General features: G+C 40.0%; 1 protein-coding gene across 1 annotated transcript in view; it reads left to right on the plus strand.

Moving 5' to 3' along the window:
• The window catches only part of IARS1 (isoleucyl-tRNA synthetase 1), a 211,581-nt gene that overhangs the window by 110,964 nt on the left and 75,887 nt on the right, over positions 1-24,730 (plus strand). The window contains exons 15-19 of the mRNA XM_075939706.2: positions 2,628-2,754; positions 6,464-6,537; positions 9,108-9,302; positions 18,061-18,147; positions 18,483-18,566. Coding sequence (XP_075795821.2) covers positions 2,628-2,754; positions 6,464-6,537; positions 9,108-9,302; positions 18,061-18,147; positions 18,483-18,566 — 567 coding nt within the window. The remainder of the gene's footprint in view (positions 1-2,627; positions 2,755-6,463; positions 6,538-9,107; positions 9,303-18,060; positions 18,148-18,482; positions 18,567-24,730) is intronic.

A 24,730-nucleotide genomic window follows, 5' to 3' on the forward strand; every position in this document is an offset into this window, starting at 1 on the left:
GCCACCCTCAGACGCTGCTTAGATTCTACCTATCACCCTGTTCCTCATGGTTTGATTTGACCATCTCTATTCATCATGCTGTTATTTTTTACCCTTTTCAAACCTGGATCTGTATGGGTGGGGAGTGTGTGTACCAAGGTCTTTTTTTAATGAGCTGATGGTAGGTACCATGTGCTTTCCACTTATGACCAGTACCATTTACTGTTTTGCAGTCAGTAGCTAGCACCAATTACTGGTCTATTGCTGGACCTATTACCAATTAGTGTTTTGCACTCTCAGCCCTGTTCATGCCAAGTTCTGTGAGCAGGAGCCTGCCTCACTCACAGCTTAGCTTTGCTTTGTTAGCCATTGTTAGCTAGGCCTCAGACCAGGCCTGTCCTACATGGGGTAATGTTTTAGGCTTTTGTCTTACTACAGTGGAATTAATTTATGAAATCTTGCAAAGAATATTTAGATAGCCCACCCTCAGATATTGTGGTGATTAGTACTATAGAAAATCATAACATAAGAATGGCCGCACTGGGTCACACTAAAGGTCCATTTAGACCAGTATCATGTCGTCTTACCGTTGCTTCCAGACAGAATGAACAGAACAGGTACATCAAGTTCTCCCACCCTTGTTGCCCATTCTCAGCTTCTGATAAACAGAGACTAGGGACACCATTCCTACCTATCCTGGCTAGTGGCCAATAATGGACCTATCCTCCATGAAATTATCAAGCTCTTTTTTTGAACCATGTTGAAGTCCTGGATTTCACAACATCCTCTGGCAAGGAGTTCCACACATCTACTATGCATCGCATGAAAGTAGTACTTCCTTTTGTTTGTTGTAAACCTGTCACCTATTAATTTCATTTGGTGACCCTTAGTTCTAATCCTAACATGGTTGCTTGAAGGATGCCTGTGGAATAGTTTCTGCTTGAATGAATGGCTGGATAGACAGGATGGAAGTTCACACTGCTGCTGGATTGCATACATCTGCATTATATCTGGCTATAATATATTGTACCCTATTTGTATCACCAAAGCAATCAGTGTTCATATTCTGTCAAATTACTAAATTTAAAGTGAGTTGAATTTCATTAAATATTTGAGTCTCATTGCAACTTGAATTTTATTAGTTTTGTTTTAATGTTTAGCTTTTCTTGAATTAATAACTTCAGAATTAGTATTTTTCCATACTTGTGGCTATAGTCCATCTCTACTTCTGTGCATGCAAGAACCTTTGAGTCATGGCTACTTCAAATCTTTTTAAAAAAAATCAGTTAATTAAATGTTTGTATGGCCAAGTCAGGCTCTTTTTGCCCACTTGTAGTTTTAAATCAAGTTTAGCATGCAACTCTTTTTATTTTTGTATAGGTGCTTCTATCAAGAAAAAGTAATCCTTTTAAAAAGTGTGGTTTTTATGAAGAACTAGAAAATGTGTATAAGTTCTTCTTTGAGTGATTGATTGCATATGCCCATTTCCAGTGTAGGTGCACAAATACCTGCAGTAGAATGGATATATGCAACACAGCTCAAAGAAAAACCATTACAAAAAAGTAACTAACTAGGGGTTTTAATTGTCTGTATTGGAGGTAGCAGTGCAGGGGTAGGTGGCAGCTGAGAGCCAGCTTAAAAGCTAGCTCCCCGGGTGGACCGGCTCCAAAGGAGCCAGCTGCTACCCATGCATTACACGGCTAAATGCATTTTAACATCCCTAATTTGTATAGTCCTGCTAGAGTAATTCTCAACTTTATGTTTAATCTCCAAGATATTTCATGTGCTCAGATCTTGTAGTTAAACATCTCTCAAAGCTCATTAAACTAGAAATAAGGTCTTTAAAAGGTGCTGCCATTGACTACACTTTTAAAATTTGAGACCCATTAACAGGTGTACTAAGGATAAGGGAAGAGCCATTACCTTATGGGAGAGTTAGTGGACCTGGTACTTTTGTTTCTTCTCAAAAATCCATGCTCTGGACAGGGCTCCAAGTCATGCAGGGTTGATATTCATGGAGCAAAGGATTGTAAGGTATGCTGAACTGTGCCAGTTTAGCATAATACAGCTGAACCTTTAAATGTTGTCCTGTGTCCCATTATAAGATTTGGGGAGAAGGGAGAGGAGCCTGCAATTTCTGAATCCTCAGTTAATGTCAAAAAGATTTGTTTCTTTTAAGAACAGTTTTTGTAAGACAGCGATGTGAATTTTTCGAATTATTTAGAATATTGCTACCAAAAGTTGAGATAAAGGGAGGCATTCCATTGAAGTGTGAACATTATTATTAGCTTTTTGAATGAGTCTAATAGAGTAATATGGATCCATGGGCATAACACACATGTTGGTTAAATTACTTTGAGAATCAACAATAAAACATAATATTCTTTCACTTGCAAAGCACATTTGAGGATCTGACTCCTATAGAAGAAGAAATACTGTATATTTTTTTCTCCCAAAGTCATATAAATAATAAATGCAGTTCCTTGCAAATGGCCAACACAGTAACATGAAAGTTGATAAATTAATGCACATTTCAGAAATTAAATAACTCCTGTGTTACGGAGGAAGGAAAGTAATGCCTTCTTATCAGAAGACTGAAAGGTTTAGTTTCCAGATAATAATTTAATTGCTTTTAACTTTTGTACCAGGGTTCCTGACTTTGTGAGAGAGAAACGTTTTGGAAACTGGCTGAAAGATGCACGTGATTGGGCTATTTCTAGGAACCGATATTGGGGCACACCTATCCCTTTGTGGGTCAGCAATGATTTTGAAGAGGTATGTAAGAAAACAAAAACTTAGAGTTTTTGGCAGAAGAAACCCTACTATGTCTAAAGTTGGTTTGATTAGTTTCTTAGAGAAAAGAACTGTCTCAGGGCTTTGCAGATTGAAGTGCTCTGCTAACAGATCTTAAAACTGCTGTGCAAGGTCAGGACAAAACACTTTTCTTCAGCTTTCTAATGTAAAATGTCAGGTGTATTTTTCTTATTTGTTTTTCATGTTTTAAATTAGCTCTGCTCTATCCTAGAAGAATCTACAGAATTGGGAGAATTAGTAAAATTATATTGTGACAGACCCAGACCAGTTGGCTACTGCAGTCTGTTGGAAGGTAGATATGGTGGTCTCGGGGTGAACAGTTTTCTGTTTCCTGAGTAGCCTGCAGCAAAGTCAGTAAGAGCCTGGGGCCAATTAAGGGCTTGCCTGAAGTAGGGACGTTAAGTTTAGATTTAATGGGCTAATTGAATCTTCGATGCAATTTCAATTTACTATTCGATTAGTTGATAAGAGCATCTCTGCCTTTGAAATGTAGCAACAGCTTCAGGGCTGTTGCTACACTTCAAAGCTGAAAGTGTTAGGGTGAGCACGGGGCCAGAAGGGGATGCAAGCAGTCCCCTGCTGGCCCTGTGCTCCCCGCCACATTTCAAAGTGGCAGTGCTGCATGGAGCCTGGGGTCAACAGGGGAGTCCCAGGCTCCACTCAACAGCACTGCTACTTGCACACAGCATTTGAAAGCAGCAGACCCAGTAGACAACTGGCTCAATGTGGTGCTGCTGCTTTGAAGAACATCCACCCACATACCCCCCTCCCACTCCCCCCTGCTTCCTCTTTCTGATAGAGGCAGCAAGGTGGGGGGGGGGGGAGTGACTAGTCCACTAGTGTGTCGACTATCCGATAAGCAGGTGACAGTCATTCACATCTCTAGCCACAAGCAGTAGGCTTATCAGAAAACCTGGTGTCCATTAAGGATCGGCTGGGGCTAGTTAGGGTTGCCAGGTGTCCGGGATTCATCCGGACAGTCCGGTATTTTTGGCTCCTGTCCGGCAAAAAAATTCAGAGAATACCAGACACCTAAAATGTCCAGTATTTTCTACATTTTTCCCTGGCCAGGAGGCGAAAATGCCGGGCACCTGGCAACCCTACAAACACTCAGCCCCCGGCCTCTCCAGTTCCCTCCCCTCCTCCCGAACCTCTCCTGGCCCCCAGCCCCCATGCTTACCTGGTTCCCCAAGGCTGCCAGCACAAAATGACTGCTGGCCAAAAGACCTAGGGGAAGCAGTGCTTCCCCTGGGTCTTAGTGCTCAACTGCTTGCCTGTTCCTATCCCTGCACTTAAAGGGAACATGCTGTTTTAATTTACATTTTTTTTTGGCTTAAGTCTTTCTTTTTTCTTTTTTTTTCTCAACAACTGTGGTTCCCCCCTCCCTCTCCCCCCCCCTTCAACAGAATTTTTTCCCTGTTTTTTGGGGGGGGGTGGGGGGGTATTTTTGTTTCAACCATCTGGCAACTCTAGGGCTAGTTCCAAAGGCTTCCCTTCAGACAGGGCTGACAGGCCAAGGACTGGGAGTGAAGAGGTGCTGGGGAAGAGCAGAAGGGTGTGGTCAAGTACCAGGAGAAAGGTATTTGGCGTTGTTGCTTGGGGAAGTGGTTCTGGGAAGAGCCTCAGTTCTGGTAGTGGAAGAACTGCTGCCTGCTGCCGCTGCCGTGATTAGGATTATGCTTCATTTGCATAATCTATTCCGAACCGTTTTTGCGCAAGGGGTTTTTGCGCAAAAACAAGCAGTGTGGACGTGTCCATTTTGTGCAAAAACCCCTTTTTGCACAAGATCCTTATCCCTCTCTGGGGTTTTCGCGCAAAATGGACACGTCCACACTGCTTGTTTTTGCACAAAAACCCCATGCTCAAAAACTGCTCAGAATAGATTATGCAATTGAAGTGTGACAGTATGCTAATCAGTGCTTAATTTTCATTGCCTCTTCTTGCAAAAACTGATAGTGTAGATATAGCCCAAGGTGCTCAATTTCTTCAAAAGTAAAATATTGCTATTTAGGGCTCAGCTTGATTATTCATTTCTGATAGCACAAGTAGGTGGAAAAAGAAAACAAGTGAAGTTGTCCAGATGCCCATAAAACTATAAACCTGAATGGTGGTGATAGCATCCTGAAGCTTGTATTCCTTTCTCTCCTATCCTCTTCTTCCCCTCAGTAAGGAAGTAGCAAACATTATCACTCTGAACTGAATTGGAATAATTGAAAAAAATATATGTAGGTTTAAAAAAAACTTCCCATGTTTCTGCTTTTGTTTTAAAACACTTCTATTGCCTAGCATAGCAAGATCAAATTATTTCTCCCTTGACCTACAGTTTATTTTATAAACAAAAAGGTATATTTGTATCAAATTTTATGGAGAAGTTACTGTATGGTCCAAATATGTTGGGAGTCTCTGCTGTCTTACTGTAATATAAGTAAGACATTTATGAGACGCTACCATGAATATTAACCCATTTTGCCTTCCTGCTTATATATGCTTCAGGCTCCAGTTATGATGTCTTACTGGTTTTGAAACAAAATACAGGACTATGTAGCACTTGAAAGACTAACAAGATGGTTTATTAGGTGATGAGCTTTCGTGGGCCAGACCCACTTCCTCAGATCAAATAGTGGAAGAAAATAGTCTCAACCATATATACCAAAGGATACAATTAAAAAAAATGAACACATATGAAAAGGACAAATCAAATTTCAGAACAGAAAGGGGATGCGGGAGGGTGGGGGGAAAGGTAAATGTCTGTGAGCTAATGGTTGTGACTATTTTCTTCCACTATTTGATCTGAGGAAGTGGGTCTGGCCCACGAAAGCTCATCACCTAATAAACCATCTTGTTAGTCTTTCAAGTGCTACATAGTCCTGTCTTTTGTTTCAGCTACACCAGACTAACACAGCTACATTTCTATTACTGGTTTTGAGTTGATCATCTTGGGGCCACTGACAAGGCAGGCCTAATCAAATAAGGGGATTTTATATAGCAGGGAGAATGGTAGAGACTGTTAGGCTAAATTAATTCTGACGTGCATCTAGCAGCTATATATTATCCTGCCTTTCCAGTATTATGTCCTGCATGATCCTTGAAAAAATCTGACATAGATTTTCAAATGGTAATCCCTGGATTATTTGTTGGTCCATGGAGAGTTGATTGGTTGCTTTATGCTAATGATATCTCCCCGCAGGCGGATGCTACACTGCATTACAATGGCTTAAAATATAAGCAACACTTTCTTGTATTACTCTTCATGGGAAGCAATTGCTGTAGCTCTCTGAGGCCAAGTCTATATTACGTGAAAGATTGACGCTGCCGCGGTTGATCTTCTGGGATTTGATTTAGCAGGTCTACTGAAGACCCTCTAATTTGAACTGAGAGAGCACCCCCACCAATGCTAGTGCTTCTGCTCCTCACGAGGAGTAAGGGAAGCCAACAGGATCAGAGAGGGCTGGATTTTGGAGATTAAATCCAATGCACAATACAAGTTTTAAGAATTTTTTCCTATATGCACAGGGAAAACATAACAATAAAATGTTGCAGGGTTTCTGTGTAAAAAGATACACTTAACTTACAGTTTCTGGTTAAATACTTCAGCTCTGTATTGTATTTGAAAATGTACAATTATGTAATCTCTTAAAATGTTCTGAATTATTTTACTATCTTTTAACAGGTGGTTTGCATTGGTTCGCTGGCAGAACTGGAAGAACTGTCAGGAGTGAAAGTAACCGATCTCCACAGAGAAAGGTCAGTCACTGAAAACATGCCCCAGCATAAACTGTTGCATTGTTAATTAGAAACTGCTAGGTAGTAGCAGTTAGTTATTATTGTCTTAAACTGAAGTGGGTTTTTCAAGTTTAAGGAGGGCATGGAGGAAACTAGAATGGCTTTTTCTACACTGTTCTTCTTGGACAGAGCTGTCAATCGAAGTATCTCCTCTTCAGTGACGCTGTTGATGAGTGACTAAACCAATCCTTGATTGGCAGAGCCAATCACAGATGTCACATAAAAACCACCAACTATAGGCGTTATACATTCCTTTCTGATCCTACGCTTTTCCTGTAATACCTGGATACGCTGACTCCCAAAGCAGTTAAGAGCCTATCCTATGGTTTGCTGCGAGGACAATCTGTCCTGAACTAGAGTTTCTAGATCGTTGGGAGATATGCCACATGACTTCACGTTCCTTTAAGATGTCTTTATAGTGCTTATACTGACCACTGATAAAGCGCTTTCCATGAGCAAGCTGCCCATAAAAGACCATCTTTGGTATCCATGTGTCATCCACCCTCATAACATGACCAATCCAGCGAAACTGTTCATAAGCATTGCTTGTATGCCCATGACACCACACAGCTTAAGAACCTCTGTTTTAGGAATTTTGTCGCACCAATTCACGTGGGCAATCTTCCTCAGACAACGCATATGGAATTGATCGAGCTTCAAAACATGGTGATGATATATTGTCCATGACTCCAAGCCATATAGCAGTATATTCAGGACAACTGCCTGATAAACCACTATCTTGGTATGGAGTTTGATACCATGGTCATTCCATGGGCATTTGGTCAATTTTCCAAAGGCAGTGCTAATTTTGGTTAATCGAGCAGATTCGTCGTCATCCACATTTATGCTAAAAGACAGTATACTTCCCAGGTAGCAGAACTTATCAACAGCCTTAAGGACTGTACCAGCAGCAGTGATCACTGGAGTGCTGGGCTCTTTCCAAACAGGCCGAGGTATAACTTGTGTCGTCTTGAGGTTCACTGAGAATCCAAAGTGGTAAACAGAAGTAACAAAGTGATCAAAAAGCTCCTGTGCATCCTTCACTGAATGAGCCAACAGTGCATAGTCATCAGCAAACAGAAGATCACAGATAGTTGTAGTAACTACTTTGGTGCGAGCCTGAAGTCTCAGGAGATTGAAAATGCTGCCATCTGTTTGGAACTGAATAGGTATGCCCAACGTGCAGTCCTTAAAAGCAACTAACTGCGTCATTGAAAAGTAGATGTTCAACAGGAGAGAAGCAAGGACACAAACTTGCTTGTACCGTTTGATATTTCAAAAGATGCTGATATCTCTCCATTATTAAGGATGCGACCAAGCATGCCATCATGAAAGGACCGAACAGTGTTTATAAATTTTTCACGACAGCCAGTTCGCACAAGTATTTTCTAGAGCCCATCTCTGTTGACCGTGTTAAACGCCTTGGTCAAGTCAATGAAAATCACATAAAGGTCCTGATGTTGCTCTCTACATTTCTCTTGTATCTGTCTGGCTCTAAATATCATATCGGCAGTGCTTCGACTGCTGCGAAATCTGCACTGGCTTTCAGGAATAATGCCATTTTTGAACACATGTAGTGAAAGCCAATTATAAAGGATGCAGGCCAGGATCTTACCAGCTATAGAGAGCAGAGAGATGTCCTAATGGTCATCCAACACGCACGGTCACCTTTTCTCTTGTATATGTGTACAATCAGGGCATCTTTGAAGTCCTAGGGGACTAGCTCTGTCTCCCAAATGATGCTAAATAAATGGGTGAGATGGTACATCAGCTGGCCACCAGCAGCTTTATACATTTCTGATGTAATTGCATTACTGCCAGGTGCCTTTCCATATTTTATCTGATTAACCGCTTTTTGAACCTTATCAAGAGTTGGTTGGTCCAGCTGTAAATCATTAGCCCACTGAGGAATCTCTTCCAGAATGCTGCTGTCAAAAGTTGAGGTCCGGTTCAATACTTTGTGAAAATCTACAATGTATTCTTGAAATTAATAGGCAGCAGGAAGTGTTTCTTCACACAAAGAACAGTCAATTGTTGGAACTTGGAGCCAGGGATTTAAAAAAGCAGTAGATACATTCATGGAGCATAGGTCCATAGGTGGCTATTAGTCAAGATGATCAGGGACAGAGTCCCATGCTCTGGCTTTCCCTATGCCTCTAGCTGCCTGAATCCAGGACTGGGAATGGATAATACTGATAAATTGTCCTGTTCAGTTTATTCCCTCTGAAGCATCAGGTATCAAATGTTGTCAGAAGACAGGATACCGGGCTAGATGGACCATACTATGTTTGGCCTACTATAGTCATTGTTATGTCCTTATGGAATTTCAATTTGACATTGATACTAAATCTACAAAGCAATTTTAAACTCTAAAAAATTGTATATGAAGTTTTGGCATGTTGGAAATTGCAGTGAAACTGAGGTTGGGTTTTTTAGTACCTTATCTAATGCATAAGCATAATATGCATTACTCTATTATAATAAAGTTCTTAATATTTGGATTAGCATGTATCCATCTTTTTTTCATACAGCATTGATCATCTAACCATCCCTTCATGCTGTGGAAAAGGAACGTTGCACCGTGTTTCTGAAGTCTTTGATTGTTGGTTTGAGAGTGGGAGCATGCCTTATGCACAAGTCCATTATCCATTTGAGAACAAAAAAGAATTTGAAGATGCCTTTCCTGCTGACTTCATTGCTGAAGGCATTGACCAAACCAGAGGATGGTAATATATTCTATTCCAGATTTTAGATAGAGTTCACTTGAACACATAAATCATCCCTAAGTGATGTGCAGACTGTAAACATACAGCTTTCTCTAAAATGCAGCTAAGTTTGTGGGGAGATGGAAGTAGTCCATAAATATCAAAACAATTCTTTATTCTTTCTGAGATGTGCCATTGTATAGTATCATTGAGAAATTGCTCCAAAGTAAATGATGTAGAATTCAGTTTATTTACCACAAAAGGAGGAAAGACTGAGCAGGGCCAGCTCACAACATTTTGGCACCTGAGGCGGGGAGCTCAAATGACACCCCTATGCCATCTTTTCTCCTGCCTGCCTGTTATGTCTCTTGTGTTGTGTCTCTTCCTCCAGCACAGCACTCCACAGTCTCTCTGCATCTAGAGCAGAGAGAATACATATGTACCAGCAGCAGACACAATTTTCTACACTCTGGATCCTAGTGGCACCCCCCACACAGTCTGGCACCTGAGGCGGCCGCCTCAGTTCGCCTCATGGTAAGGCCAGCCCTGAGACTGAGTTTACTGAACTGAAACAAAAACTGTTCTGAGGACAGAACATATTTCTCTCGCTCTCTCTTTCTCTCTGTGAGAGTAAGAGATTCCTCTGGGATGATGCGGGCGGGGTAGGCACCAAGCCCTAGCGCAAGCCCCACCCACGCCTAGCCTTTGCAGGAAGCTATGTGGAGAGTTGGGTCTGGCACACTTTGGCCCGGCCTTTACCGGCCACTGGGGGGCAAAGCTGGGCTTGGTGCAACCTTGGCTTGGAGGAGGGGGTTAGGGTTAGGCTGCAGATGGAAGGGGATGCGGGGGAGAGAAAGGGCCTGGGCTGGTGGGGGAAGGGGAAGAGGAGAAAGAGCCCAGGCTGGCGTGCGTGGAGCAGCGGGGAGAGAAGGGTCCCAGGCTGGCATGGCCACAGCCTGGCCCCCCTCGTTGGCTGGAGGGAGAGTCAGGGTTGCCTATCCCCCCCGCCCCCCGTGAGAGGGGGGTTAGCGAGCATAGCAAGCGGGGAGCACAGCCCCCAAGTCATACCTGATTAGAAAGCCAGTAAATCCCATATTTTATATGTGCTTTAACTTTTGGTTAGTATTAGTTTAATGGGAAAGAGCCAAGAGTGTAATCAAGTCAAGCTTTGTGTGACTAATAGGGGATGCTCCTTTTCAAAAATATAAACTCCTAGACTTAAAATTGCTTTGAACTGTTCCATTACTTATATCTGTTTGGCCAAACAAATGTTTCCTGATACAAACCTAAATCTTTCTCTAATCTCAGGTATGTCCCTGGTAATTCTTTATGTATAATATTTAGATTTTTTGTCTTCTTTTTGAGCCCTTTAGGAATATCTGTAATAATCATGTTCTTGAAATTTTAATTTTGAGATCAACTATGCTTAGTTTAATACACTATTATTAACTTAGACTTTCCTTCCATTGTCCCAAATTAGTGTAGTTGACTATATAGAAGTGGTACTTGCATAGTAAACAGATCTGTTAAATTAAGTCAGACTGGAACAAGTGAGCTAAATTCTGTATTATTTTGTACATAATAGAATTGTTCATTTCCAGTCATTTCCATTTTTTTTTACAAATCTCTTAGATAGAATGATGTAGGTTTAGTTTCAGAAAGGCAGTGGGTTTGATCAGGTATCACTAAGAGTATGAAATGAATTCAGAAAAGTTGCATAGGTGTAAATAAAGAGCTAAAATAATCTTGTATTACTGAATTTCTTGTGGTGATGTGTGAGATGGAAAGAAGCAAACTTGATTCCCTAATCACAAGTTGTGCTAAGAAGGCTGACAATTAAAAAAAAAAAAATTATTTGCAAATTGAGCACACAACACAAAATCATTGAGACCAGAACCTTCACAAAATTTTGGTTCCTTTTTCAGAGCAGCACTGTATTTAGAACTCTGTTCAAAACAGTAGATAGTATATTTTAAATGAATCCTCACTAAAACTTTATACACAGTCAACACTCTTTCATCATTACTACTCCAATATTTGCTTTTTCCTGGGGCAAGCTTACACTAATATGTAAAATTCTATTGGTTATTTATTGTAGTTCTGAAGTATTTTTCTTCATTAGTCCCACCTAATTTTGTTCCGTAACCCTAAAATTATTTTTACTGATTTGTTCTTTACTACATTAAACTTCATTGGCCACCTGTTAGCCTGTCTGTTTAGATCTTACTTTAATTTATACTCATGGGAAGTAAAAACTAAAGAAGAATATTTAAATAGAGTGAATCCCAATGTTGAAGGGAATCCACCTCGTTACTTTGAGACACAACTTTCCAGTGGTCACATTTAATCATGGCACACTATTCTTCATGTGGTTTTCTAGACATTGTGTTACTAAGCACTGATCCAAGAATCCCTAATTTTAATTTATAAATTGTATACAGTACTTAGGACAAATCCTAGAAATAGATCATATATATGGAAAATACATTTATTTTAAAACAAATATTTCTGTATTAAATATCAATTAAGGAAAGAGATCTTGGCATCATTGTAGTCAGCTCAATGGAAATCTCTGCTCAATTGCAGCTATGATGAATAAACGCTAACATTTTAACACTTGGGAATTGAGAGTGCTTTCATATAAATCATTGGTGTGACCTCACCTGTAATATTGTATGCAGTACTCGTCGCCCCATCTCAAAAAGGATGTTGCAAAACTAAATGTGGCTCTGAGAAGAGCATTGAGAATGCTCAAAGGCCTGGAAAAACTCTTATAAAGATTATAAAGCCTGGGATTGTTTACTTCAAAAAGGAGGCAAATGAGAGGGAATGTGATAGAAATATATTAAAATAATGAATATAGAGAAAGTTGATTGGGAGCTTCTGTTCCCTGCCTCATAAAACAAGAGCAAAGAGTCAATAAAATGGAAAAAATGGGGAAATGAAAAACAGATAAAAATAAATACTTATTTACACAGTTTGCAACTTAGCTGTAGAGTTCATTGACACTAAAGCGGTCAAGGTGAAGAATTTTACAAATTTTTAAAAAGGGATATAGTATCAATATGAATTTCAAAAATGTCATCATAATAAAATATCTGGAAAAGGTGCTAAGTCTTGTTCTTCAGGTCTTAGGCCAGTTTGTCTATTTGAGAACAGAATGAAACAAATGTGGGGAGCAGCTCCACATATGCTTGCTGCAGGGTTGTTGGGCCATACTCTGAAATATGTGGCTTTTGCCATCATTGGAGATATTAGGTTGACCAATAATCTGTCCAGTGGGTCAGTTTCTAAAGTAAGATCTACAACTATCACTGAAGAACTGTGGCACATTTTTAAGCAAGGAACACTTGCATATTGTTGATGTGGTGTTTTAGTCTAAATGTGAGACCGCTATAACTTACAAACCAGGTTTACATTAGCACACTTCCTAGTTCCTTTCTATTTTTTTAAAAACACTAGAACAAAATGATTAGTTTTCCCAAAACAATAAACACTAACCATCTGTAAAACAGAGATAAGCTGAGCAGCACCTTTATAAGCTTTTTCATTTTAAAAGTATCGAGCCTCCACTGGAGAGAGCATATTTTGGAAGGGGAGTTTATGCAATGGTCTGTCTCCAGACTGAGTCTGTATTTGTCAGTTTCAAAAGAAAAGACACCTGTAATGCCAACTCTGATTTGATTTTTGGGGTAGATTGCTTCATGTTTTTATTAACAGCATACGGTTCACCTCAAGCCTTCTCTCCAGGCTTGATTGCTCTTAAGGTTCTTCCTTCAGAACCACTGAGCCTGTACCTGAGCCTATCCTTTGAGGGCGCTGCTGTCACCTTCCTTACATTTATGTAGACTGTTAAGCCAGTTGCTTCAGAAAACCATAAAAATTCACTTAAAAAGTTCTGAGGATGATCATCTGCTGACAAGGTGGTGTTTTTCAAATAGACACTACTAATCTCTTACCATCACTATAAAAACAACAAATGGTCTGGTAGCACTTTATAGACTAACAAAACGTGTAGATGGTATCATGAGCTTTCGTGAGCTTTCGTCTATAAAGTACTACCAGACCATTTGTTGTTTTTTTCTGTACAGACTAACTTGGCTATCCCATGAAGCTTTTCATCACTATAAAGCTATTAATTTTCATACAGAAAAATGAGTTAAGGGTTGAGGGTTGTTTCTCTCAAATGATAGTGCCATCAGGTTGAAGCAGAAGGTTGCTAGGTCTCAACGTTATTGTAAAGCTGGATTACACTGAAGACATATGAAGTCTATGCTATGGGCTAAATTGGCACCACTGAGATTGATGCAGCAGTGTTGATTTAGTGGGTCTGACTAATACATGATAAGTTGGTGAGAGAGTGCTCTTTTTTTTTTTGACTTCCGTAATCTACCTTCACAAGAAATGGAAATTATATCAATGGGAATGTCGCCCATTGTGCAATGAGCATAGTGTATACATCTCTCTAAATCAGCCTAAGTTACCTTACCTTCAGTTACATAACTGAACGAGTGTAACTTAAATCAGTTTACCAGACTAGACTAGCCCTTGGTTAACTTTCCCCCAATATCTTCGTTTTACTTGTAAAATATTGAGGTTCTGGGAAATGCCAGTGAATAGATCTTTCTCTAGTTAAGACTTGCTAAATGGCAATACTGCTAAATGACCAATGAACTAGTCAGCTCTGAAATGTTGATGCTTTAAGTAGGCAGTATTTGCAAAATCTTGTACAGGAGTTAGATTTCTCAGTGACAAGCAAGCAATTATTTCAGGGCTCGTCTGTGGCGAGTAGATTACAACCTGGAAGAGCCAGTGCAGAGCGATCTGCACATGTGCAGAACAATCTGCACATGCGCAGAGTGCAGAACTGCGCGGCTGGCGAGCAGGGCTCGCTGCCGCTTGGCGAGCCCTGTTCGTGAACTATTTTTTTTTCTAATAGACGTGGAAGTGTCTTTTCTAGTTTTGCTAATTTTAAATCATCTTATCAGCCAGACTTTGCTCTACCTGTAGGTTGTCATACCAGAATTAATTCTTAAGCAGGCCTTTAAATTTTGGTGGAGTTTGATCATTGTTGGGTTGGGATAATATAGGACCTTATTCAAACCCTATCCAGCTTGCACTGGTTTATACCAAATATTTTATCAGCATTGACTGTCTATTGGCTATTATGGAAGGCATGTTTTTAGTTGCTTTATAGATGTGCGTATCAAAAGTATCCTACAAATGTAAGACTTAAAACCACCAAGTGCAGCCTATAAAGCAAACAACTGAATGATCATTAATGACTACAGTGGTGGTGGTTGTTAAAATCATTACATTTATTATTATTATCATTACTGCAAGTAAGTAGTACCAACACTATACACCAGGCATTTTTCAATTAATTCCAAATATATTATCCAATATGGTTGTGGCTACAGTGGGATTCTGTTAATCTTTTAAAGAAACTGAACCCTAACTGAATGTCCCTGGAGAAATGTCTTCAGTAACTGAAAAAATTTCTGCATGTACCACCTTATGTACCAGTCTCCTATTTAAAAAAAATACCCCCTCAACAACCCTTGAACCGCTTGTGGTCAAAGTCAGTTTTTGCTTTTAAAATAGAAAGGCCTACAATGTTGTTGTCATTACATGACAGGTGCTGTTGTTGGGATCAGTTTGTTGATCGTTTTGCATGTGTGTTGTATATTCATGCAGTAACCCATGGCAGTTTGTCAGTTGGTAGTTCATATTAACTGAGAAGAATCAACTAGTATGCAGCATCTTTAGCTTTGACTTGCCTTAGTCATTTGGGCAAAACTCAATTTATGGGAGTGAAGTTTTTTTCTTTTAAAGACTAAAGATGAGGAAGGAAAAAAGGACGGAGGTGGACTGCAAGGAGGGGAGTGGAGAATTGGATAAGAAGTAAAGAATGTGAAAGTAGCTTTAGAAATGGAAAAGATTTATATTCTACAGGTTGAACCTATCTAGTGCAGCACGCTTGGTACTTGACCAGTGTTGAACCAGGGAATTTGCCGAACCATGGAAAGTCCATATTGTCTAGCAGCATTACCAACATTCCACTGCTTACTAGGTTCTTAGAAGACATTTAGGGGTATATTGGAGCTAAATAAACAGCGCAGAACACTGAGAGCCAGGACTGGTGGCTGTAAACAAACTTTATGGGACTACAGGAAACTTGGCCATGCCCTTGGTAAGTGGACAACAGGCTAACTAAAATTATGCCGGACCATGGATGTTGTCGGACTAGAGAAGTTCAACCTGTACTTCTGTATTTGTGTGAATGTTTGGTAAAGGTTTGTAAGTTGCATTGTAGTGCTGTTGGTTAAGAGGTTTTATAGCCCAGGGGAGTGTGCACTCTGAGATGATGTGAGTTGAAAGCCTCTCTAGGAAATAAGAATCACAGCTTTCATCTCAGCCCTTGTATAAATGCAATAATGCAGACAAGCAACCTTTTATAAGGTTTGGGATACTCAAGTGCCACAGATGTGTTTTCAATTGTAAGCAGCTTTTTGAGATCAAACCACTTCAGAGGATACAAATGAGACCTTCTTTCAACAGAGAATTTGTTCTCTAAATCTTATTGTAATAAACAATTTTGAAGCATAACTTTTTGTGGCTTGGTTGCTATAGCTATAGTTGTAGCTATATAGATTGCTGACAAATTTACAATTCTCCCTTAGCTGAAAAGGCTGTGCCCCACCCTCAAGTTATTTAAAAATAGATTTGGACAAGCCCAGGCCTCTGACAAAAATCTTCTTTGTGAATGTGAAATTATTCAGTTTCTTCACATTTCCACTTTTTAGCATCTCCGAACTGGTGATACATGTAGGCTTATGTTATGATGTAGGCACTTGTATAGAAGCAAATCCTTGTTTCTCATGCAGTCCAGAAGGACAGACACATTACAGAGAATATAGCAAGAGAGAGATTGCATTGTGAATCATATAGTATTTGAAAGCCCTGATTGATCTTTTGTTTTGCCACCAACTGTGAGTTTTTACACTACTGCTGCCACAGAGGAGGACTGGATGGGATTCTTTTCAGAGCTAGCTAACCTTTTCTGTGTGAAGCTGTTTCCCTTTAATGCTTATTTACATTTAGTCTGCAGCAGGCTCTTGGCCCCTTCACCTTCTGGTTTGGATAATGCAACCATAGCTAGAAATTAAATGTGTTCAATAAAAGAAATGTCCACCGTTAATTCATGGACATAACTCATTAATAGGCATTGTAATGAATTGGTATTTAAACTGAGGCCAGGCCTGCACTTATCCAGAGATTGACTCTCCAGAGATCAATCTTCCAGGGTGCGATTTAGTGGGTCTAGCAAGGACTCGCTAAATTGACCACTTATGGCACCCCCATCAACCTCAGTACTACATGGGATTGCAAGAAGTCAGGGGCATCAGTGGAAGAGGTTCTTCTGTCAACCTCCCACAGTGGGGACGCTACAGAAATTCAACTTAAGGTACATCAACCCCAGCTACACTATTCATGTAGGTGGAATGGAGTATCTTAGGTGGACTTCTCGCATAGTGTAGACCTGACCTCATACTCTGTTTTGGGATATGCAGTATGGCACTATGGCAGCTAATATAAGGATGGAGTATCATCATTAATTTATTCATGGTATACGCAAGACCCTTTTAATGTACATTTTTATTTATAGGTTTCAGAAGGGTAGCTGTGTTAAGTCTGTTTTAGCAAAAACAACAAGGAATGTGGTTGCATTTTAAAGACTAACAAATTTATTAGGGCATAAGCTTTTGTGAATACACCTCACTTCCTTAGAATCTTGAAGAGAAAAGAAAAAAGGAAGGGATGCAGAGATGGGAGTGTGACATCTTTTACTTAACACTGATGTCATGCTCCTATCTTTGTATTGTTTCCTTTTTTCTTTCCTTTTTCCCCCCTTTCAAGCATCTGAGGGTATGTCTACACTACCCTCCTATTTCGAAATAGGAAGGTAATGTAGGCATACCGCAATTGCAAATGAAACCCGGGATTTGAATTTCCCGGGCTTCATTTGCATAAGCGGGGCGCCGCCATTTTTAAATCCCCGCTGGTTCGAACCCCGTGCCCCGCGGCTACACGCGGCACGAACTAGGTAGTTCGAACTAGGAAGCCTAGTTCGAACTACCTAGTTCGTGCCGCGTGTAGCTGCGGGGCACGGGGTTCGAACCAGCGGGGATTTAAAAATGGCGGCGCCCCGCTTATGCAACTGAAGCCTGGAAAATTCAAATCCCGGGCTTCACTTGCAATTGTGGTATGCCTACATTACCCAGCTAGTTCGAACTAGCGGGGTAGTGTAGACATACCCTGAGAGAGTGAGTTGTGTCTCTTGAAAGCTTATGCCCTAATAAATGTGTTAGCCTTTGAAGTGCCATTGGGCTTCTTGGTTTTTTTGTTCCATGGATTTTAAAATTTGTTTTTTAAAAAAGGGGGAAAGACTCCATCTTCCTGTCTCCAGCCTTGCTAATTGTTCAAAAAATGTTTCGCGATCATTTATTAGGATTCTAATACTTGTGTTTTAATATTTGAAGAAATAATAGTGGTGTGTATATATAGCAACAAAATACAGTTGTACTAAAAGATTATTTTAATGGATCTTTTCCGGTGAGATGTCTATTCAGACTTTTTTTTAATTCTAATGTTCTAGAGCGAATAAATCTAGCATAATTGAAAAATGACTTGTCATTGAGAGCATGCTGCTTTTAACATAACATGTATAGAATATGGTTTGAATTAGCTATTAACAAATTTATAATTTTTATTTCAGGTTTTACACTCTGCTGGTGCTGTCTACAGCTCTTTTTGGGAAACCTCCTTTCAAGAATGTAATTGTAAATGGACTGGTTCTTGCTAGGTAAGTATGCTGGTTTTATTTCCTGAGCAGCTTTTTATTGTCACCTAGTTGGAATAGGTTCAGTTGCTACATTACACAGTATTACAAGCACGACATTTTGGTAGCCTAAGAGTACATAGTTCTTATAGTTGGGTCAGTTTTAGCTGCCACGGAAAGAGAAACTTGTCGCAAAGTAGCAACGTTAAAGATGATAAATGTAACTACCCACCAGATAGATCTCCTGTCAGCAAATACTGGGAAAGAAGGATAACTTCATTAGCAATTCCCATGTTGTCAGAGTGCTAGGAACTTATTCCCTACACTTGGTTTTTATGTTTTTTTTTTTTTTTTTAAAGTGATGGCCAAAAAATGAGCAAACGTAAAAAGAACTATCCTGATCCAGTGAACATTGTAAATGGTTATGGAGCTGATGCACTAAGGTAGGAACTGGCAATTCTGTCTGTCTATTTTCCCCTCCTCCCCTCCATAAAATAGATACTTAATGCTTCAAATTCCTATGAATGTTTATATCAGAGATATGTACCAGGGATGTAATGGATTTCGATAAATAGTAATAGGAAAAAACTTCAGTTGAGGGCATTTCAGAAATCTTTGGCAAGGAAATAGTAGTGGGGAAAGGATGATCCAGTGTAAGTAATAAAGTTATGGAGCCTTGAACTTCTAAATTGTTATTCTGACCCTAACAAGGCTGATAGTTACTGAAGGTAATTGCTGTCTGATGGTTTTTTGATTAGGAAATGAGTTGTGTCCAGTTCCTACAAAATGTAATGTGTTCACTTAAGATGGCAGTAATTGATATAATTGCTGGTTTTATGAGCAGAATTGCTGATATTATGAGCAGAAGGGCCAAGTATTTATTCAAATACTGGTCATGAAAGCAATGATTAACTCCTCCTCAGAGTTGGGGTATCTCCACATACGCTGCATGGTGTGGGGAAACTTGGTCAGTTTACTAAGCTGTTTACTGTCTATGGAGAAAAGATTTAGAGAACATTGCTGTTTAATATAGCATTTTCATAAGCACTATGTCCAGTTGAAATTGGAGGCAAAAGTGAAAGGCCAGATCTGAATAAACTCATGCTCAAAAAGCACCTTACTGATCGGACTCCCTAGGTCTTTGGATAGTAGTTTCACTAAAATAATCTAAATGCTCAAGTATAAAAGACAGTTAATTTGGCCGGGTACAGTAAAATTTCTTGACAATCTAGAGACAAAATATGGACATTGCGAATATAAATAAGATATTAATCGAGATAATCAAAGAGCCATTTACATTTTGCTTTATTCGGGTTTTTATAATATACGAGAGCGTATTTTGATTACATGCTGAGATTATGGGAGAACAAATAATCAGTATGAGTGTCTGTTGAAACCTTTTCATTTGCCATAACTGAAACTTACTTTAAAATTTAACATTTATTTTAAGAAGTGGTTGAAAACTTTGTAAAATGGAACAGAGTTCTCTGCTCCGAGGCAGCTTTAAAATGTGAACTGCCTTTTTCACATTTCAGAAACATTGATGTCCCCTTTTGGTAAATGCTTTGTATGTTGTCAGTTCAGAATGAAATTGCCATTAAAAATTAGATTTACTGTGAAGGCTTGAATAGAATTCTTAAGTTGATAAACAAGATTGAACCTTTTCATAATAGTCTAACCATGGTCACCAGAATATGAAGAGAACTGATAGATGAAGTAGTGTGACTGCAGAGATTCCAAGTTCTTAAAAAGGCTTTTGAATCTCATCGCTTTTTTTCCTGCCTTTCATCTCCTCCCCAACCAAAATGTTAAAACATACAATTCTGTTCCTCTATTTTTGTTCAATAAAAGGATAATTCGTTTCTCTCTCTCACACCTACACCCACACCAGGCTAGGTTCATTTAGGGAAAGACCTTGGAAAGACCTCTGTTATTGAATTTGTGCTTATCCACTGAAGCACTTCACATATTCTGTTTATAGAATAAGCTACTTCAGATTTAGTTGTTGTTTTGGCATTGCTTCTAAGTTATTTTAACTAGTCTGGAGGAAGTTCCCCCTCCCCCTCAGTAGAATCTATAGTCGGTAGCTTCAAATTAGTCTTAGTATCGCAGCCTGTTAGTAAATACAGCATCTCTAGCTGTTACACACATAAGCTGCTTAAATGTATAATAGGATGAGAACTCCAGATGGAAGGTATAAGGTAGGTAGCACAGAGAGTTAGTACACTGGTCTGACTTTCAGAGTCTTTAGTTCTAGGATTCTTTAAACCATCTATGAAATCATTTAATGTCAAAGAGCTTGTCTACGTTGTGCGTCTGTGCACATGAGATGGGTGTACAACTGGAGGGATTAAGGTGTTGATCTCTAACTGCCTTGTGTTAACCCAGTTGATGCACTCTTAAATGTATTGTGTTAATGTTGTATTGTGTCCAAACAGGACTACGTTAATGCACAGTAGGAACCTTTTAGAACACATCTGTAAGGTCAATACAGGGCTGTTAGAGTTCAACACGTCAAAGACTTTTACAATGTTACACCCTTCTGATGTGCATTGGTTGCACTGCGTAGACAAGCCCTAAATGTTAAAGCTGCCATCATACTTGAGCAGGCTTGACAACCTTTACTGAGATGGGCTATAAGTCCAAAGTGAAGTAGTGTTGTGTGGAAATAAATGTGGTGTTTACTCCACTTCTCCATTTAATTTCCTTTCTCTTCTATGAGTTATAGAGAAGGTCCTCACATTAAACAGAAGGTATTTTTACTATATTCTCCAATCTGCCTGTTTTGTATTTCTGTAACCAGTGGATAGGGTGAGGGAGTGGGGGAGAGAAGAGGGAAATACTTATTTCTCTGGATGTCACATTGGGCTGCATCAGTAGGACCATTTCCAGGAGACTGAGGGAAGTGATTATTTCCCTATATTTGGCACTGGGGAGGCCACATCAGGAGTACTGAGTCCAGTTTTGGGCCCTTCACCACAGAAAGGATGTGGACAAGTTGGAGGGAGTCAACAAAAATTATTAGAGAGCTGGGGTCACATGACTTATGAGCAGAGGCCGAGGGGACTGGTCTTATTTAATCTTCAGAAGAGAAGAATGAAGGGGGAGTTGATAGCAGTCTCATCTACCTGAAGAGGGGTTCTAAAGAGGATGGAGCCAGGCTATTCTCAGTGGTGACAGATGACAGAACAAGAAGCAATGGTCTCAAGTTGCATTGAGGGAGATCTCGATTGAATATTAGGAAAACTATTTCACTAGGAGAATGATGAAGCACTAGAATTAATTGCCTAGGGAGGTGGTGTTATCTCCCTCCTTGAGGTTTTTAAGGTCAGGCTTGACAAAGCTCTGGGTGGGATGATTTAGTTGGGCTTGGTACTGCTTTGAGTCGGGGGTTGAACTAGATAAACTCCTGAGGTCTCTTACAAACCTAATCTTCTGTGATTCTGTGATAGTGAAGTTAGTATGTAACTGAGTAGTCCTTTAGCACCTTAGAGACTAACAAAAATATACGAGATATCATAGAATACTAGGACTGGAAGGGACCTCGAGAGGTCATCGAGTCCAGTCCCCTGCCCTCATGGCAGGACCAAATACTGTCTAGACCATCCCTGATAGACATTTATCTAACCTACTCATAAATATCTCCAGAGATGGGGATTCCATAACCTCCCTAGGCAATTTATTCTAGTGTTTGACCACCCTGACAGTTAGGAACTTTTTCCTAATTTCCAACCTAAACCTCCCTTGCTGCAGTTTAAGCCCATTGCTTCTTGTTCTATCCATAGAGGCCAAGATTAACAAGTTTTCTCCCTCTTCTTCATGACACCCTTTTAGATACCTGAAAACGGCTATCATGTCCCCCCCTTAGTCTTTTCTTTTCTAAACTAAACAAACCCTATTCTTTCAGCCTTCCCTCATAGGTCATGTTCTCTAGACCTTTCATCATTCTTGTTGCTCTTCTCTGGATCCTCTCCAATTTCTCCACATCTTTCTTGAAATGCGGTGCCCAGAACAGGACACAATACTCCAAATGAGGCCTAATCAGCGCAGAGTAGAGCAGAAGAATGACTTCTCGTGTCTTGCTCACAACACACCTGTTAATGCATCCCAGAATCATGTGGTTTTTTTTTTTTTTTTTTTTGCAACAGCATCACACTGTTGATTCATATTCAGCTTATGGTCCCCTATAATCCCTAGATCCCTTTGTCATAGTCCTTCCTAGACAGTTGCTTCCCATTCTGTATGTGTGAAACTGATTGTTCCTTCCTAAGTGGAGCACTTTGCATTTGTCTTTTTAAAACTTCATCCTGTTTATCTCAGACCATTTCTCCAATTTGTCCAGATCATTTTGAATTATGACCCTATCCTCCAGAGCAGTCGCAACACCTCCCAGCTTGGTATCTGCAAACTTAATAAGCGTACTTTCTATGCCAGTATCTAAATTGATGAAGTTATTGAACAGAGCCGGTCCCAAAACAGACCCCTGCGGAACCCCACTTGTTATACCTTTCCAGTGGGATTGTGAACAATTACCCTACTCTCTGAGTACAGTTATCCAGCCAGTTATGCACCCACCTTATAGTAGCCCCATCTCAGTTGTATTTACCTATTTTACTGATAAGAATATCATGTGAGACTGTATCAAACGTCGTACTAAAATCTAGGTATACCACATCCACCACTTCTCCCTTATACACAAGACTCGTTATCCTATCAAAGAAAGCTATCAGATTGGTTTGACATGATTTATTCTTTATATATCCATGATGGCTGTTCCCTATCACCTTGCCACCTTCCAAGTGTTTACAGATGATTTTCTTAATTACTTGCTCCATTATCTTCCCTGGCACAGAAGTTAAACTAACTGGTCCTGTAGCTTCCTGGGTTGTTCTTATTTCCCTTTTTATAAATGGGCACTATGTTTGCCCTTTTCCAGTCTTCTGGAATCTCTCCTGTGTCCCATGATTTTCCAAAGATGATAGCTAGAGGCTCAGATACCCCCTCTATCAGTTCCTTGAGTATTCTAGGATGCATTTCATCAGGCCCTGGTGATTTGCAGGTATCTAACTAGTTTTTTGGGGGTTTGTTTCTCACTTGTGTGCAGCCCTTGACTGATTTTTCTGTGGGTCAGTGTCCCCCCCCCCCCCCTTCTCCCAACTCGAAAAAGGTTCACTCGCCTTGCAGGTTTATGTGTGTTACCATTCCTGATGTTTGACTTGTGTCCATTTATCCTTTGTCACAGAGAGTGTCCAGTTTAGTCAATATACCTGGTTATGACTCTGACACACAAGTGATTTACATATAGCAGCATAGTTAATGCATACAATTTTTGTATGTAAACAAGCATTGGAATCAGCAGTTTTTTCTTGTTCAACATGTTAAAAACCTATCCTGGGATGACATCAGTTCTTCATGTGCTACAGTTAATATTTCTGCTCTATTGGTATAGGTCAAAAACTACAGCTTCAGTAAAAATAATTCCCCAACATTGACTGAGCTTTCTTTTCTCCTTTTTGGAAGAAATGAGCGTGTCTTGCTATATTAATACATTTGTGCTGGGAAATGGATTTCCTTGTCTTGATATCTAGTGCTGGGAAGGGTATATTAAGATGTCATGATGAAGTTAGATGGATGGTGAATGTGAACTGGGAATGTGAACAGTGACTGTGGAGTCTGAGAAGAATGTTAGAGTTCTAGCACTACATGGCCATAAAAGCAGTAAGCTCCAGGCTCTGGCTGCTGCTGGTGCTGCAGTGGCAGTGGCTAGAGCCCCGTACCCTTTAAATTACCACCCAAGTGCTGCACTGGGCACTCCGTTCAGCGCTCAGGGCTTGCTGCCCTTGACCCTGCCTCTTCTGGAGTTGCAGAGTTGCCCCCCATCTTGCCTGGGGGACTGCAGTGGCTGTTGGTCCAGCTGATCTAATAAGACTGAATGATTCACAAATGTATGCAGGTCATGTCCCTTTCTTTGGATTTATTCCAAAATAATCAATTTCTTCCCACGTTATCTTGAAAATAATGTTTCACTATTAATATAATGAAGTGACCTAAGTCCCCATGAGTGTCTGCAATTCTGTCTCTCCTTCTCCTTCTTCTTCTTTTTTTTAAATCAGAGGGTAACAGTGTCTATAGCTGAGTTTTTGATTGCTTCACTGAGGCCTTATCTCTCACAGTTCAGACCAGTATCCTAGCAATGCATTTTTATGAAAATGTGCTACTAGTATTTGTCAACTAATTTTCATGGTACTAAGTGCCAGAAGGATAAATGGCATGTTCACAAAAGAATATAGTTGTGGTGGTAACTCAGAGGTTGCACAAGACATACATCACTATCTCCTTTGTTATATAGTCCAGTATACAACAAAACCAAAAACCTATAAAAACGGCCATACTGGGTCCATATAGCCCAGTACCCTGTCTCCTGGCTGTGGCCAATGCCAGGTGCCCCAGAATGAATGAACAGAACATGTAATCATCCAGTGATCCATCCCCGGTTAACCTCAAATATCTGCTGTCTTGTCTTCTCTCACTCACGCGATGGGAAGGATCTCCAAGATTACTTGTATTTTCTTCTCTAGATATCTGAAGCTTTTGATTGCACTGTCTC

This window comes from Pelodiscus sinensis, chromosome 11, assembly GCF_052426305.1.
Source record: "Pelodiscus sinensis isolate ZL-2025 chromosome 11, ASM5242630v1, whole genome shotgun sequence".
NCBI classification, from domain to species: domain Eukaryota; kingdom Metazoa; phylum Chordata; order Testudines; family Trionychidae; genus Pelodiscus; species Pelodiscus sinensis.